This window comes from Panicum virgatum, chromosome 7K, assembly GCF_016808335.1.
Source record: "Panicum virgatum strain AP13 chromosome 7K, P.virgatum_v5, whole genome shotgun sequence".
Taxonomy (NCBI): Eukaryota; Viridiplantae; Streptophyta; class Magnoliopsida; order Poales; family Poaceae; genus Panicum; species Panicum virgatum.
The window spans coordinates 50041843-50059307 of record NC_053142.1 but is presented as its reverse complement, the minus strand read 5'-3'; the positions used below and the strand labels follow the sequence as shown (position 1 = coordinate 50059307).

At 44.8% G+C, this 17465-nt stretch overlaps 2 protein-coding genes, 1 long non-coding RNA gene, 1 other non-coding gene and 1 pseudogene across 4 annotated transcripts; 4 read left to right on the top strand and 1 right to left on the bottom strand.

Moving 5' to 3' along the window:
• Positions 1–246: 246 nt before the first annotated feature.
• Positions 247–365, bottom strand: LOC120643281. Its single transcript, XR_005662960.1, has one exon. It is a non-coding gene; the product is annotated as a U5 spliceosomal RNA (small nuclear RNA).
• A 238-nt stretch (positions 366–603) lies between these two features.
• On the top strand, positions 604–3671 carry LOC120642019 (protein FATTY ACID EXPORT 7-like). The gene is made up of 3 exons (XM_039918388.1): positions 604–1021; positions 2978–3112; positions 3211–3671. The coding sequence occupies exons 1-3, from the start codon at positions 673–675 to the stop codon at positions 3351–3353; spliced, it is 627 nt and encodes a 208-aa protein (XP_039774322.1). The 5' UTR covers positions 604–672; the 3' UTR covers positions 3354–3671.
• A 1085-nt stretch (positions 3672–4756) lies between these two features.
• On the top strand, positions 4757–11614 carry LOC120642018. The gene is made up of 2 exons (XR_005662486.1): positions 4757–5207; positions 11388–11614. It is a non-coding gene; the product is annotated as an uncharacterized LOC120642018 (long non-coding RNA).
• Positions 11615–12509: 895 nt separating this feature from the next.
• LOC120643149 (protein RALF-like 9) lies at positions 12510–13002 on the top strand. The gene has a single exon (XM_039919666.1). The coding sequence runs from the start codon at positions 12580–12582 to the stop codon at positions 12814–12816; it is 237 nt and encodes a 78-aa protein (XP_039775600.1). The 5' UTR covers positions 12510–12579; the 3' UTR covers positions 12817–13002.
• Positions 13003–13980: 978 nt separating this feature from the next.
• On the top strand, positions 13981–16186 carry LOC120643147 (annotated as a pseudogene).
• The last annotated feature ends 1279 nt before the right edge of the window (positions 16187–17465 follow it).

Genomic DNA, 17465 nt, shown 5'->3' with positions numbered 1-17465 from the left:
AAAACTAAAAGCGTGGTCTGGCTGTATGTCTTCATGTTATTACTGGTACTTGCAAATTTTATTTGAGTTATAGAAGTAGAGTATAAACAGTCTTCGATAATTCTCACCATAACCCATCAAGCGTTTCCTTTCCCCGTCCCATAAACAGCAGAATTGAGAGAATGCAGAGATGCCCGCTCCAGGTACCAACCAAAATCAAGATTTTATTATGCATCATTTTTCAAATACTTCATTTCGAATTGTGGGGTTCCTCCTAAAAGGAGAATTCCCTCCAAAAATAGGCGTATGCTGCTATTTGCGGCGCACACACGGTATTCTTTAGTAAAAGGCGAAAGAATAGTTCGCTCTGTGCGCACCGCGCAGCTGCGTGCTTCGGCGAGGTAGCCCTGGCCCTCGTTATATTCCTCTCCCGCGGCTTGCACCGCGCATGGCTAAGCGATGTGGTACTAAACCCTCGCAGCATGCCAAGCATCTCGCGCGCTCCACCGCGCCCTGCGCTGCTGCGCCAACGAACTTGGGCCATCGCCAACCACTAATGGGCCGTACCCGCTCTAGATAGCGCGCTCATTTTTCCTGGGCTGGCCCCACTTGCAGTCTAACAGCACCTACCACCTAGAAAAAATCCCCATCACGACTAGCACCACCGCCCACAGTGAAGAAGTGAAGTCAGCCATGGCCCTCGCGCTCGCCACGACCCCACTCGCGCACCTCGCCCTCGCCCCGCCCCCGATCTCCGGCTCCCAGTCCTCGCTGCTGCTGCTCCCGCGCCGCCCGTCGCCCGCCGGCGTCTCACTCTCCCTACGTTCGCGCCTCACCGCGGCCGTCGCGACCAAGGAACCCGAGCTCGGCGGCGGCGGATCGGAGGGCGGTGACGGTGCAGGAGGGAGCGGAGGCGGTGGCGGTGACAGCGACCCGAGGGAAGGAGGTCCGGAAGGGGAAGGGGAGGGGGAGGAAGAGAAGATGGGGCAGGGTCTATCCATGTCGCAGAAGCTCACTCTCGCCTACGCCGCGCTCGTCGGAGGTAATGCTTTTCCCCCAGAGTGATCCGTTGCAATTTGAAGCGTATGTTTTCCTATACGAATTGGGATCAGTTACAAATCACTATGAACCAACCTGGTCCGAATAGCTAAGAAGTCATCATACTGAGGATTCATTGATTTAAGGGGAAGGGCTGGTCGATCCTGGAGTGTCCTGCGTTTGTGCTCCAGCGCCATTTCCCCCCCTCCATTCGACTACTATCAAGTATCAATTGCTTAGCTCTTTTCACTTTTCAGCTATCAACGTTGTCTGTGCGATGGTAATGAGTCAGAACCATGTACCTTGCTGTTGTCATATCAATGAAAAATAGTACTTGAATTCCTTAGAAAGTGGTGTAATCACCAATCTTATTACATGCACTTCGTATTCTGCATACGGCAACGTTGTTGCCTCATTAGATGGAGATGACACCTGTGCAGAATTAAATCTTGTTGCCCCTGAGAATCACATAGGATTAGTGTGATGGCATTGGCATTTGTTGCAAGTTAGGTAGGACAAACCAGAATAAAGATGAATTTGTTATGTTTTGGCAAATATAGAAATAACTTACCTCTGTGTGTACCATAGAAAATAGAATGCTCGGCTTGCTTGTTGTCTAACTCCATTAACAGCCTAAAGGAAATGATAATACTGTAGTATTGCTCCTAGCGTGAAGGATATCATGAGCATTCAAACAAGCTAGAAATGGTTGACTTAATTGTACAATGAAGTGGTTTATTTCAATTATATAGCTGCCGATGGTCTTTCTACATGGTGCCTTTGATACTTGATGTTTCTTATCATGTTTATCGAAGTTAGCAGAAAGAGATCCTGGCATAACCACAGCTCTGCCAATCAAGTCCTGCAATGTCTGCATGTTTTTTAGAAGCACAACACGAACCAGTGCCCTTATTATCACTCTCCATCTGACTAGTATAACTTGTTTAATTGTTTTGTTTCACTTTTGGCTCTCATTGTTCTCCTTGGGATAGTGATAAGTCAGAATTATCTATCTTTGTTAATTGAATTCTTTACAAGTGGTGATTACACACCGTTCTTATTTCATGCACTGTCTTCTGCATACTGCACTATAGCCATTGCTGCCCCTCATTAGGTGGAGTTTCTTGGCTTCATACTGTACATATGATTATTGCCCCTGACATTTCTGATGATCAGTTTGATGGCTTTGGTCAAAGTTGACTTGGAAATAGGATAAATCAGAATGAAGATGACATTGGGATGTTTTGGCAAACATAGAAGTGCACTACATCTGTGTGCCACAGAATGCTCTTTTTGCTTATATTATCTAATCCCATTAACGCCTAAGGAAAATAACACTGTTATGATAGTGCTCCTAATATGAATTGACTTAATGCTACAAAGAAGTGTTTTTGTTCCTTAATATAGCAGCCGGTGGTCTTTCTTTTTGGTGCCTCTGATACCTGGGGTTCCTTTTCCCATGTTTACTGTCTTTGTTGAAGTTAGCGGAATGTTATGGGTTCCTGGCATAACCTCAGCTCCGCCAATCCAGTCGTGCAATGTTTACGTACCTGTTATAGAAATGCTCTTTTTGCTTATATTATCTAATCCCATTAACGCCTAAGGAAAATAACACTGTTATGATATTGCTCCTAATATGAATTGACTTAATGCTACAAAGAAGTGTTTTTGTTCCTTAATATAGCAGCTGGTGGTCTTTCTTTTTGGTGCCTCTGATACCTTGGGTTCATTTTCCCATGTTTACTGTCCTTGTTGAAGTTAGCGGAATGTTATGGGTTCCTGGCATAACCTCAGCTCCGCCAATCAAGTCAGGCAGTGTCTACGTACCTGTTTTAGATGCACATATTTACTGCATTATGCCTGGATATATCTTGAGATGCAAATTTTTTTCTATGCTGACTGTTCCTGCCAAAGTGCAAAAAATTATGGGAGCTGATTGTTCTGCCTTTAATGTTTGTAGCTGGTGGTGTGATGGGATATATGAAGAGTGGAAGCCAGAAATCCTTGGCTGCAGGAGGCATATCAGCCCTCGTCCTATACTTCGTCCACACTCAACTCCCAGTGAGGCCTGTCTTTGCATCATCAATTGGTTTAGGTACACAATCTTTTTTCTGGTCATTTGGTCCTTTCCTTTGCTTGGCAGTTTTATCAACCTGGATTTTCACCTGACATCTTTTTGATTTTGCATTCTAGGTATATCGGCTGCGCTACTATCAGTGATGGGGTCTCGCTTCAAGAAGTCCGGGAAGATATTCCCGGCCGGTGTCGTGTCACTCGTGTCCCTAGTCATGGTCGGAGGCTACTTCCATGGGATCTTGCGTAGCTCCCATGCTTGATAGAATCCATTTCCATCACACCATCTGCACTACGCATTGGCATCACTATCATGTTTCCTGTTTCATGCACTTTAGGCACCCTTTGTTGTTTTAAGTGTTATTAGAGTTACCGTTCTTTAAGTTTAGTTCATGTTCAGTGCCTCTGTGGGACAGATAGTCAATAAGCACGACTGTGAGCTGGTAGTTGTGAAAGACGAGCATGTTTTTTTTTTGAATTCTGAAAGACGAACATTTTGAAAATCAGTCCTAGTAGGTCCTGATCTTATGTTCCGGTGAACCGGGGCCAGTTGATCAGACACAGGTGCTGATTTTCATGTACTTTATTTTGTGCGTGTGTCCGTGTCCGTCCTTAAAAAATATAATGATTTCAAGAAAAAAAACATAGATGGTAGGAATGCCCAACGTGGGGGGCTCGCACATCTAACAGCGCTTTAATGGGCCCGATGATGCTCGACCCATGAAGGGCGGTTTTTTCTTTTTTATATTAAAAAAATTAAAATTTCAAAAATATATGTCCGTTTTGGAAAATTTCAAAAATATACCCCGGTCGCCCTATGGGGGGGGCGACAGGGTTCAAATGTAATTTTTTTTCAAATTTGCAACGAAGTCCCTGGAGTAAAAAAAAAGGGGGGGCCTGTCGCCCGTTGGGGGGGGCGACAGGGTCCTTTTATAACCTTGTCGTCATTTCCTTTGTCATTTGAGCCTAAAAATTCAGGAAAAAAAACTGGAGTGCTTGCCGTGTTGTCACATCTTTTTGAAATGGTGGAAGGGCACTGTTATTGGGTCACGTATGTCTGGGCAAAGAATGCGACATTTGGGATCTCGTACTCGCAGCTAGATACACTATGGTTCCTATTTTGAGCTATTCGAGCGTGTAGTCGTCGTCATCGTCGGCAGGATCTCGGCCGCTAACTCCTACCGCACCTAACTTGTCCTTCATTAAATCACGAAAAAAAATCGCAAGAACTTCCCTTATTTCACGAGCATTATGGAACCCACAAATATAACAAATTCACATCAATAGTACATATAGAAACAAATGACAAGTAAACTAGCACAATCATAAACATCGGATACAAATAAGCGGTCCGCAGCTATCTCATTACAAATAAACATCAGAGATACAAACATCAGATATATCTAACCACCCTAGGCCGTCGGATCCTCTTAGCCCTCTGCTGGGCACGGACATGACCCTCTAACCACCCTAGGCCGTCGGATCCTCTTAGCCCTCTGCTGGGCACGGACATGACCCTCGGAGTAGGTGAGAACATCCGGAGACCTCACCTGTCGCTCAGGACGCGCAAGGGGCTGCGGTGTATGCTGCTGAGAAATCCCAAGTGGTGCTCCTCCTAGCTGTGAATACCCCAAGACATCGGGGTCACCTTGCGCGGCAGGCAACATGCGAAATCGTGTCATTTGATGTCCAGACACAGGAATTTGAAGTCTTGCAAGGTCCACCATGCAGCCATGACTGTGGGCATATGACCATCCTCCAGCTTCAGGGTGCACTTTGTGTGGCTTGTTCAGATCGAAGAGTGAACACAATTGATGTATGGATGATGGAAGATCATGGCTTCTGGTTAATGAAGTATCATATAAAGCTCGAAAAGTTCTTACCAGATTACTTGGCGGAGAACACTACCCCGATAGCTGTTGATCCAAAGGATGGACGTATTTTGCTGAATGCTGGTTGGTCATTGGGCTACTATGACCCCGAGACCTTAGAAATTGAAACCATCTACTCAGGGAACATCCCAGACCATGGCGTCAAGTTCTGTCCTATTATCTGCCATGAAAGTTTGGTCTGGCCATATAGCCCATCCTGATCTCTTTTCGGTGCACTCCTACTTTGTAAGTACTTCTAAGGCTGCTCTACCTGTTGTTTTATTTGAAGGATGTCATCAATGAGTTAGCTGTATCCTCAAGAAGATATGTTCCAGTTTCGTAGAAGTTTTATGTTATTTTGGTCTTGGAACCTTAGCCTACTTTTCTAAGCACTGCCACGTAACTTTGACTTTCTTGGAACTGACAGCATTAAAAATCTTTAACTTCTGTCTCCATAGGTAGAGGATAACGTTGATTAGGTTTGTGTTGTCATGAAACCTATCTTGCTATGCATGGTATGTTTTTAGAAATGTTCAAGTTGGGAGTATGTATGAGACCCTCATGAAACAAAGTTGGACATACAAACTAACTAAGCTCTCGACTTGACGATGCGTTTGAAGTTGGCTCGCACTCCTTTAGGCATTGTCAACTTTGTGATCCATCTGTATTGCTAAATGAGGGAACATATTTTTTGGGGGCCTCTACATAAGCCATGCATTTAACCATTAATTGTTGCAAGCTTCATCTATAAGTAGGGAAGGAAATACTCTGATTCCGTACATCTTTCCTACTTCACGTTAATCCTTATCGGATGTATTAAAAAATAATTTATAGAAATTTCTCACGAAAATCAGAAGCATCTGATAATCGATTCAGAAGATTAATACGATCACTGATAATAATAGAAATTAGGTCTATTCCATTTCCTAAAATATTATCAACCTCTACCATAAAAAACTGAACCCCCCCATAAATCTATCAGTATCAAAATTATCCGTCTGTGTCATTATATAAGAATAATCTAAAGTAACCCATGATCATCATCTAAACAACCCATTTACAATGAAAAATATTCTAAAGTAACTTTCTAAATTGGTATCTAAATTACTAAACTTCATCGATATTAAATCTTTAAAAGACGAAACCTGACCCTCGAAATAGCACCTCATTCGTCCACGTCATCTATTTTAGATCACCGTCCGATTTCAATCGGACAACCAAAACGGACCCTGAAGCTGTCATCTCCCGAGCATTCTTGAGCTCTCCTCGTCCTCGCTGCGCCTCTGCCTCCTCCGCCTAGCAAGCAAGCATTCTCCGCCCTCGGCTAACCACACCACTCGCACCTTCCACAACCTGTCGCACCGTCTGCCTCCGCGCTCCCTCCACATTCTGCTAGAGGCTCCAGAAGCATGCCGTGCCGCAATACCCCGCACGTCTGCGACTTGGACGCCGCGACCACGCAACGTCGAGCACCTCCAGCAGGGCGAAGACGATGGGGCGGCTCACGGCCGGGTAGTGCCCCGGCACGGCGTCGAGGCGCAGCAGCACGACGCACCTCCGAGAACCAGGCCCGCTCGCGCTCGTCGCTGCGGACAGCGTCCACGGTCTCCTGCCGCCAAAGCAGCCGCTCTTCCAACCACTTCGCCTCAGCGTTGGCCGTGCGCACGGCCGTGACGTGCCGCCGGACCGGATGCACGTGGAAGCCTGGAAGGCCGCCTGAATCTTGGAAACCGCGGCCGCGTCAGGCGGCGGCTCCTCCTCTCGAGCCGCCTCCTCCGGCGGGGACATGACAGGGGATTTGCTCACGGCATTCGGGGTCGAGGGTACCGTTCCTTGACCCGGAAACACCGATCCCGTTCCGAAAATGCGGGGTCATTTTCGTTCTCGTCTTGTAAAAACCTCTCATGAGGACCGTATCTCGTTCCTCGACCCGTCCCTCGATCCATTGACCCCGAATCTTTGTGACCGTGGATTTGCTCGGTGGGCGGTGGCCTTGGGCTTGTGGGCCGGCTTGGGGTTGGGGTTGGAATCGACGGCGGCGAAGATGAATTAATAGGTGGAGGCGTAATGGTAGGATCCCATGGGGACCTGGGGATCACGGCGAACAAGGAGAATGCGCTCTCTCTGCAGCTTGTGCTATTTGCTTTGGTCCAGAGTTTGCTTTAATCACTCGACGATTTCCAGAGTTTACCCAAAGAGATGACAGGCGGGGCCAAAGCAATAACCAAAATAGTCAGCTAGTAATATGTGGCTAATAGTTTCATTTTATATCCACGGCTTATAGAGAATAAAGTAAAGCTTCAGAAACAACAGAAATTTTCAGCAATGACTACACGTACCACCAGAAAGATAACTGACCAAATTCTTTTGATGTTCAGTGTCACGTTCCAGGACAGAGACCACATCGCAGCTCCTAGCGGCCAGCTCCCTACACGCGTTCCAGAACATAGACTAAAAAAATTTAGAGAAGGGAAGGTATTTATCTAGAAATATATTTTTCAATGACGTAAATAATTTTCAGCTGCTTGTTCGATAATTGTTCTTAGAAAAAGAGAAGCTAATGTGTTAGCTCTTATTTTCCTTCTCTTCATAGCAGATGACAAAGTGCTATGAACCGAACTTCAGAGAAGAGCTCCCAGTAAGCACGACATGCATATATAATTGAAATACATGTTGCAGCAAAAACTATATTTTGCGGACTGATAATAAAAAACAATAATGTTGCAACAGATCCACATAGAACTTTCCAATCGCAGTTGCTGATGTAAGTGTAATAAAATAATGCTATCAGCTTAAATTATAACCACAAAATGAAATGTAATTTTACCAACATATTGTCAATTGTTTAGAAGCTGGCTAACTGGCTCATGAGATAGCTTGGGTGGGCGCGGCAATGCCGCGCCTAGCGTGTACAGACTACAGAGTAGCCAGTGTGTTTTGGAAAGTATGAGTTTGGGATCAACTTAGTCCAATGAACTCGAAAATTTGAAGGAAAGACAGGCAGAGCAGTTGGGATTTATAAATGAGCTATGTACTGAAATAGTACAGCTATAAGTGAGATGACAAAGATGACAGGACAGCCATTACATTTTGTTTACGAAATCAAAATGTTAATATATCAGCCAAGGCAACAGATGGCTAGAGGGACTTGCAAGATCCAGAGATCTGTAGTTGATTATGAAATGAAACATACCAAACAGGCTGCAAGAGCAAGACAGAAAAAAAATCAAGAATATCAGCTAGCATGAGAAGATGAAAAATAAATACCTTTTATGGAGCGTAATACAACAGTATTAGCTGACATGGCACGAGCGAAGCCGAAGTCGCAAAGCTGTAAAAGGCAGAAAGCAACCTGCCACAATACCATGGGCTTTAGGCAATCCAGATCTGAAACCCCAAGTTTGTTGGTATATCTTTCAGGCTGACTCGAGCACTTTCAGTTTTGTGGAATGTATTGTGTGCGGCCATAGACAGGCACAACAGGTGCACAGCATTGCACCCTGGAGCGTAACAAACACCAGAGTATTATTTCCACTGTTGCTATGGGGTTTACACGACGCGTAAGGTGGCAAAGCGCTTAGCCAGAGCACAATTCTGACGAGTCGCAACACATCAAATTTACATGCCACTCGGCTCCCACCTACATAATTGGGAACCCACTTCTAATGCCCCAACAGCTCGAGGAAAGTACTACAGCAGTGCAGCCTGTTCAAATCTGAAGTTGCAGAACCATGAATCACGAGTGTTTATAAGCTTGACAGAGTGATTCTGTGTTCAGGGCAGGCAAATACTGGACATCAGGGCGACACCGTCAACCTACGAAAAACAGAGCTATTCCAACGCTGAGTATATGCCGTGCACTTCCAGTGCAGGCATCGACGTACAACGCTGCGGCAGCTCTGATCAAACTACTGTCGTCCACGTGATTGGTCGCGTCGTATACGAGAAAGAGTGTGCTGACAAGAACTCTTACGTACGAGACCTTCGCCACAGTCTTGATGCCTTTCAGTCGATCTCCAAGAAGCATTGGCGGAGCTAGCCCCAACACCTAGGGGGGCTCATTCCTCTTCCTCCCTCTTCTTCTTCCTCCTTTCCCTTCTCTCCTCCTCCTCCTTCCTCTTTGCTTCCAATGTAGTTCTTGGGGGAAGGGGGGCTTGAGCCCCCCCTGCCCCCACGCTGGCTCCGTCCCTGCCAAGAAGATACGGGCTCAAAAACTGTGCATAAGAAAAGGCAAGTGATGAGAATAGACAAATAGGAGTATATCGTAATATCTGAAGGGATACTTATTAGTACGAAAAAGCAAGTGCTTACCTCGTCAGTGTAGTAAATGCCAACAAGGACAGAAAAAGGCGAACAGTGCAACTTTGCTGAAATCGACTGGTAATTTCCGGAAGGAGCCCCAGAAGGTGTAAGGAACGATCGCCGTGATCACGTTAACACGGAGGGCGACATGATCTAAAAAGCACAAGCGTTAAGATAATTGTTTTATATTGTATACACGCATGCATGCGAGAGAAAGGGCAGGTAACTCACCGAGCAACTCGGTAGAGAACACGATGGAAGATAAGTTGTTCGCCACGAAGCAAACAACAGGTATTGCTGTTTTGACCCAAGGTTTCGAAAACTCTATCCATCTGATACAGATGCTGACTGTACATAAATACCAACGTTTAATTTTCAGCGCATTTAAGTTATAAATTCATACAAATCATACAAATCAGAGGAAAGTCATACAAATCAAAGGAAAGTCACTAAGCTGGAGGCAATGCATAATCAGATAAACAGAGGTCAGGTAAAGGATTGGGTTCCACGAATACAACAGAAAAGGAGACAAACTGAATACATGAGCATAATGAAAGATATATTAGAAAGAGATAAGGTGATTAGATACAGTAATAATTGTGAAGCTGATCAGATAGTAACAACATTATCCATTGCTTGGAATTACAGCCCAGTGCAGGTACACAAGAAACAGAGAAAAGAGCAGAACAAGATGTTACAACTGATGAAGAACCTAGTAATGACCTAAAGTAACTTCTAGATTTACATCATTATTATCTGTCTATGTCATTATTGAAGATCCCAGAGTACTCTTATATATGTCTAAATTTCCAACTTATGTGAAAGCAATGACTGTATCTATTTCCATGTTAAACACATAGCTCAACTAAAGTTTCAACTAAACAAATATCACACACATTGCGGTAAGGCTTGAAATAAGGGAAAAAAACTATGAATGGGGATGGAGAAGGATATAAAGTAATTGGTAAATAAGATATATCACACTGGTTCAAAGACGTGAAAAAATATCATAGTTTAATTGCATTAAATATGAACAAATGCAAGAAAAAAGAAGCAACTCTGATCAGTTGCAAGCCTCACAATTATCTATGAATTTCTGATAATTAGTAGCGCATACATGCAACAACAATTGATGGACTGTATTTCTAAAACTAACCTTTTTCGTCACACATGATAAGGTGTGCCATGGGCACGAGTAGTCTACTATAGTAGCACATGTTCTAGGAGAAAAGTTCAATTTGCACTCTTGAACTATCACAAAATTTAGATTTTCAAGTTTCAACCTTCAACTACAAAATTGGATAACGAGGCCATCCAACTATCAAAATTGGACAAATTTGGCTCTTAGGATAGTTTCAAAGGTAGTTTTATATCTTTTAAACTATTAAAAAAAATTCTAATTAGATATAAAAATAGAACTAATTTATTTTAAATTAGAAAAAAATGAAACGGGTACCAAAAATTTTCGAAGAATGTAACCTAACTATTATTGATCTATTTGAATCTTATTTATTCAAAAATAATAGGTATAACTGCAAGCAAATAAATACTAGAAATATGAAAAAATTGAACCACTGATAAGTAGAGTGCCAATAGATATATAGGTTATATTTCTAGAAAAAAATTTGGTACTAGTTTCATATTTTCTAATTTAAAATAAACTACTTCTAATTTTTTATTTTAAATTTGAATATTTCTTATTTTAAATTTGAATATTTTTTTATTTTCTACAAAATAAAAAATCTTCTTTGAAACTACTCTAAGGGCCAAATTTATCCGGTTTTGATATTTGGATGGCCTCCATTATCCGGTTTTATAGTTGAAGATTGAAAATTGAACTTTTGTGGTAGTTTGAGGGTGTAAATTAAATCTATTCTAGGTGGCATGCTTGTCACAACAATCTACTTGGCATGACAATATTATCATGTTTCATCTCACGTGACAAGCTCCTACTATAGAAAAATTATATTGTTGTCATGCAGATCGGATCAATTTTTATAAGAAAACTGTAACTCTTTGACAAGATCTACAACTATGTAGCTTGGAGTACATTCTATTTACATTCGAAGTCGTTGTGCTTTCCCGTCTCTATACTGTAAAAGAAATAATTAGGGAAATTTTCAGGTGACAACAATATCCTTCCCACGGTTATTTGGTTGGGAGAATTACAACCAAAGATGGAAAAGAAGCTTGCTGGCGTAGCAAGTATTCGCTATTTTGAAGCCCATCAATCTATCTTACTTATAGCAAATTTGTTATCATTGTAAACCAAATTTAGATTATTGTAACTGCGCACTGCATGTACTCCCTCCGTTCCGAATTGTAGGTCGTTTGACTTTTTTTTATCTCAAGTTTAACCACTCGTCTTATTCAAAAATTTGTGCAAAATATCATTTCTTTTGTTGTAGCTTGTTTTATCAATACAAGTTTTTAAGAATGACTTAAATTTGATTATATTTGTATAAATTTTTTGAATAAGACGAGCGGTCAAACTTGAGGTAAAAAAATTCAAACGATCTACAATTTGGAACGGAGATAGTAGTATATGGCACTAGATCAACAGCGTTGTATAGCATTTACGTGGTGCCGCCCAAAATAACCTATTCATATGACGGATTGACGGGAGAGGGGATAAACCTAAATTTGACTCATTTTGACAAGTCAACGATATCATATGCTAATCTGTGGGGGGAAAAAGATAGGGAAACTAGATCTTATAAAAGTCAGAACGACGAACCACGAGCTTTACCCATTCTGAGGGTCTGTTTAGTTTGGGAAAAATTTTTGGCAACAGATTCTTACTATTTTGGAGTACTAAATGAAGTCTATTTACAAAACTTTTTGCATGGATGAATTGTAAATCACGAGACGAATCTAATGAGCCTAATTAATCTATGATTAAATCATAATTAGCGGATGGTTACTGTAGCATCACTATTGCAGATCATGGATTAAGTAGGCTCATTAGATTCGTCTCGCGATTTACAAGCCATCCATGCAAAAAATTTTATAAATAGATTTTATTTAGTACTTCATGCATGTGTCCAAACATTCGATGTAATGTTTTTGGAAAAAAATTTAGGAACTAAACATGACCTGAATTGAAACGAAAGAAACTCCCTACTACCAAAATAGAAGCTTAGGCGTTTCTGAGACCCTAAATCTGCTCCCATCCACAAATATTTTAGACAACAATCCCCTACAAAATCTCGATCCCTCATACCTCATCGAGGGATCATTGTTGCAAGAAAACCAATAAAGCACCTCTCCATACACCGGTCCTTCCTTTCGCTAGCTTGTGACGGGCGGCGCGAGTATGGAGAAGGTGAGCTCCACGAGGGTGGCCGCGGCGGCCGTGGTGGCGCTGTGCCTGCTGCTGGCGCTGGCGCAGGAGGCCGCCGGCGTGGAGTACATGACGTACCCGCCCAACATGATCCACTGCAAGGTGCTGGGCAACTGCGAGAAGAACGCCGGCCCCGACGCCACCCGCCCCGGGAAGCCGGCCAACAGCTACACCCGCGGCTGCAGCGCCATCGACAGGTGCCGCGGCTGATCGAGATCTCCATCGCCAGGGTGTGCGCGGATCATCGGAGGGATCGATTTCTGTGCGCGATGCGATCCAGCTGATTCTTGCTCGCTTCCTGCGTGCTGCTGTACCTACGATTTTACACCGCGTACATAATCAGTACATACTCTGAAAAGCCGATGTGATCGTCTCTATTACATGTTGGGCCTGTCACCACAATGATTTCTTGACGAATCTGGGACGTTTGTTTTGGGGCCATCTTTCCTGCGACGTGCCGGGAGCGTGTTCGTTTTCAATGACAGGACGACGGTAAAATCGGTAGAGACAAGACAGCCAATGCAACTACTAGAAAGTTTCAAGATAACAGTAGTGGCCTCTTATTTATTGGGCTCAAGGCGCTACAACCATATACATGTCTGATGACATGGAGACGCGCAGGCACCAAATGTTGCGGCCAGAGCTTAACTACTAGTGCGCAGGAGTAGTATATGGCTACAATGCAGAGACCAAAATTTTGTAGCCTTCGACCGTTACCTACACATCCGACCCAAACCGACACACGCACGCTACCTAGTGGCCTAGTATACTGTACTGGAGAACCATCATCGATTAGGGTTCAGTAACATTCGGCTAGGGTAATGCTAGAATTGGATCAGATCAACATTAATGTCATCATTGATGATTTCACATCAAGAAATGCTAGAAGAAAATTTTAAGGTAATATTTATAAATTGTATGCTATAAAGGTAATATTATTAATGTAGTACTAGAATAAACTTTTAAGGTAATATTTACTACTAGTGTTAGTATTAATTCCTAAGTATTGTTATGGGGGCCTTTTTTAAGTTCTGCCCCAGGCCACCAAAACATCAGGACCGGTCCTGGGAGCAGAGGAGGGGGTAGAGGGAAGAGAGTGGAATGGGCTGGGTTGGGCGCGCGGGCTGGACAAAAGGGACTCGGATCGGGCGGGGGGGGGGGGGGGGGGAGCGTTGGGGGGAGCGCTGACCTGGATCCCTGCTGGACCGACGCGCTGGCATCCACGAAGACAAGAGTGGTAAAATTGTAATGATTTTCTCCCCCTCAAGCTAGTGCCAAAAACAAGAGTGCTATCCCAGCAGGTGCAACGCGTTATAATGGTAAAAACTTAAACTCCCCCCACCCGACGCCACAACCACCAGCAACCCCTACTCGATGGCCTCACCAATCCGGCCGCTGCAGCCCCCACCGGCGGCCGATCCCGTCGCGCCTTCTTCTCCCCCTTCACAGCATCCCTCCCGTGATGGATCCCTCTCGCCGGAGAACCCAGCACCAGTTCCACCACCACCTCCTCCTGCTCCTCCCTCCGCTGGTCCTACCCCCACTCCGCCTCCTCCCAGCGATTCCTCTCCATCCTCACCTCCGCATCCCCCGCTGCCGCCTTCGCTTCCACCCAGCACCGATGCTTCTCCTCCGCTCCCGCGTGAGGGCCAAACATCGCCGCCGCGCTCTCTGCCCCACCCCACGCCAGCTTCAGTGCCGCCACCTCCTCCAGTGCCAGCGTCCTCGTACGCCAAGTCGGAGCAGGAGGCGGCGGAATCGGCTAGCGAGTCGGGGAGCACGACGCTGGCCCTCGCGCTAACACAAGACTTGATGCTGCCGAAGGCCTCCTCGGCCGAGGCGTCACCAGCCGGTTCGCCATAGAAGGAATCGGTCGTCACCATCGCGAAGCTCCTCTCTGGCAAAGACCTCGCGGCGGAGGAGGCGAAGCCCGCGGCGGACAAGGTTTCCCCTCCGAGTGACACCGGGTCACTCGCTGCGGTGGCAGCCGTCACTGGCGTTGGTGGAGGTGGAGGCGGCGTGGGGTCCAAGAGGTGGCTCATAGGCGGTGGCATCCCGGAGAAGGTGCGGCGCGCGGAGCTGAGGAGGGCCGAGCTGGGGTTTAGGGTTTCAGCCGCCGTGTTCTACCTGGTTGCGCTCTCTGTCATGGCCACCGATACCACGACAGGCTGGTCCGGTGACTCCTTCTGCCGCTACAACGAGTACAGGTTGATCTGATCTCAGCTCAAACCTTACTAGTTATATATTAGTTAAAACTACTGATTCTTATTTACTGTTGATGCGAGATGTAAATCTGTGAATTTTTTTGGCAATGTAGGTATGTACTTGCTGCGAGCGTCGTGGCTTTTACCTACTCGTGGTTCCAACTGGTAGCCGAGGTGCACTACCTTGTCATAAGGAGGCACATCGTTCAAGCCCCATGGCGCAGCTACTTCAATCTCGCCATGGATCAGGCAAGCATCAATGAACTGTAACTCTGCATTTCTGAAAGTCTTAGCCATTGGTAACCATGAGTTTATGGCAGCACAATTTTACAAACTTGAGCCATAGTTATATAGTGTTTGATGTCAGCAAACTAGATAGAGTTTATAGCAGTTGAATTATTGCAAATTTTACCAAAGTTGTGTGCAGTGGATGAACCATTGCATTGTTTTTCTTTTTGGAGCTTACAGAAATCTTAAGTTGTTGATGAACGTTAGGTGGTAATATCAGTTTCTGCTATGCTCGTGATTGTTCATGCTGTATTTATTTTTATATAAGACCATATAGATCAGTAAGTATAAACAATGTTCGGGTACAGAACAGTGCATCCTCATGTGTACGTAGTGACAAGTTGACACAGAGTTGGTCAATGAATATTAAACTCCAGATCCATATTTAACTACCCAAAGCAGATGAATTGCACATTCATTGCAAAAGGCTTATTGTTCCCTTTTATGATAATAGCTTTCCAAGTCCTTCAACATCAATCAGTTGTCATGATAAGAGAACTTTTTAGAAATAACTGAGGATGCATTTGCGACTGATAGTGCTAATTTTTTGTGCTTAGCAATCGCATAATTATCCTTCAAAATCATGTTGCTTAAATGCTCCTTGTGAATTGCAAATAGATTGGTTTGTATATATTATTCTATTCTTCCCTTGAAATTAGCCAGACCTGGTTTCTGAAAATGCTCTTAATTCACCTTTTAAGTTCCGCTCAAGTTTGCACTTGCAATTTTGCCTTAACAATTGTTACCAGTTGAGTTGTGGCTAAATGGCATTATGATCTTAATTGCAGATGTTAGCTTACCTCCTACTGTCAGCATCTTCAGCAGCACTTTCTCGTAATGATGGATGTTTGGATGTCTCGGTTTGGAGGGGACTAATTCACGGAACTGATCAACGCTTCAGCCTCCATGGCATTCCTCGCTTTCATTGCCCTTAGTCTTAACTCAATCATCTCTGCTTACTGTGTCTTCAGCTTGGTATCGTAGACCTATTGATGCGCATTACCTGATGTGAATAGTATGTCATGGATGTATCTCAGGCCGCCGAACTTCAATTTTTTCTGCTTATGGCTTGTGACATCCTTTATCTCTACAACTTGGGTATACTGCACTACTGCAGTAGTAGATGGAACTCAAGATTGGCTTTTAAAAAAAATTAAGTGGATGTACCAAGGATTCATGCTGGTCTTCTCATGAATTTGAAAAGATATGCACCTGAGACCACTTCAATTGCTGGGTGATAATTGCCATACTAATGTTGTGACCCTGTATATATGCTGGTGAAGCCATTCGTGTGTTTGCTTCATTTTGCAGTGCCCTTACTGACTTGTCAGCTCAGCTGGGCGTATAAAGTATAGGGGTGTATCAGCAGTTAGTCACTCTAATCGATGTGCATTAGGAATATGCAATGCCATTTGGCGAAGCTGGATGTGCTTAATTGATGCCAAAATTTTTCAACCCATGACGGTCCCATCTTCGTAACCCAATCTTCTGCTGTCACCATCCGGCCCAGTCCCAAGGTGGCAGGCTGACGCACAACGGTTTGAGGCTCATGCCCATCTCCTCCGCTACTATACTAGCCACAAGCACTGACGCACAGAAGCCAGGACTGCCGCCGCGTACCGCTCTTCGCCGGCGCCCCCAACCGCTTTTGAGTTCGAGCAATGGAGTTGAGGAGGCTGCCGCCCTCCCCCCTCATCGACAGCTATATGGTAAGCCTCGCAGTCCCTTTCCGCGCCTTGATCTCTCACTTTCGCTATCTCTGCGGGTGTCGGCCTGCTCCCTCACCCGCCATTGCTGCCTAGGTACCCGGCAACGTCATCCTGGACCTATCCGAGATGACCAACCAGACCATAAAGCTCGTCATGGGCCTGCGTCAGGTAAACCCTTTCACGATGGAAAGTGAAGGGGGCATGTGAAGGCTTACCACATAGCTGTCGACGAGGGGGCGGCGGCCTCCTCGACCCCATTGCTCGAACTCGAAAGCGGTCGGGGGCGCCAGCGAGGAGCGGTACGCAGCGGCGGTCCTGGCTTCTATGCGTCAGTGCGTGTGGCTAGTATAGTAGCGGAGGAGATGGGCCTCGGCCTCAAACCGTTGTGCGTCAGCCTGCCACCTTGGGACTGGGCCGGATGGTGACAGCAGAAGATTGGGTTACGAAGATGGGACCGTCATGGGTTGAAAAATTTTAGCATCAATTAAGCACATCCAGCTTCGCCAAATGGCATTGCATATTCCTGATGCACATCGATTAGAGTGACTAACTGCTGATACACCCCTGTACTTTATACGCCCAGCTGAGCTGACAAGTCAGTAAGGGCACTACAAAATGAAGCAAACACACGAATGGCTTCACCAGCATATATACAGGG

Excerpts from the sequence above, each read along its gene's own strand:
- LOC120642019 (XM_039918388.1), top strand. The coding sequence starts at position 673 with ATGGCCCTCGCGCTCGCCACGACCCCACTCGCGCACCTCGCCCTCGCC. Across the intron at positions 1,022-2,977 it reads CTACGCCGCGCTCGTCGGAG|CTGGTGGTGTGATGGGATAT; the intron begins GTAATGCTTTTC and ends TAATGTTTGTAG. Across the intron at positions 3,113-3,210 it reads TGCATCATCAATTGGTTTAG|GTATATCGGCTGCGCTACTA; the intron begins GTACACAATCTT and ends TTTGCATTCTAG.
- LOC120643149 (XM_039919666.1), top strand. The coding sequence starts at position 12,580 with ATGGAGAAGGTGAGCTCCACGAGGGTGGCCGCGGCGGCCGTGGTGGCG.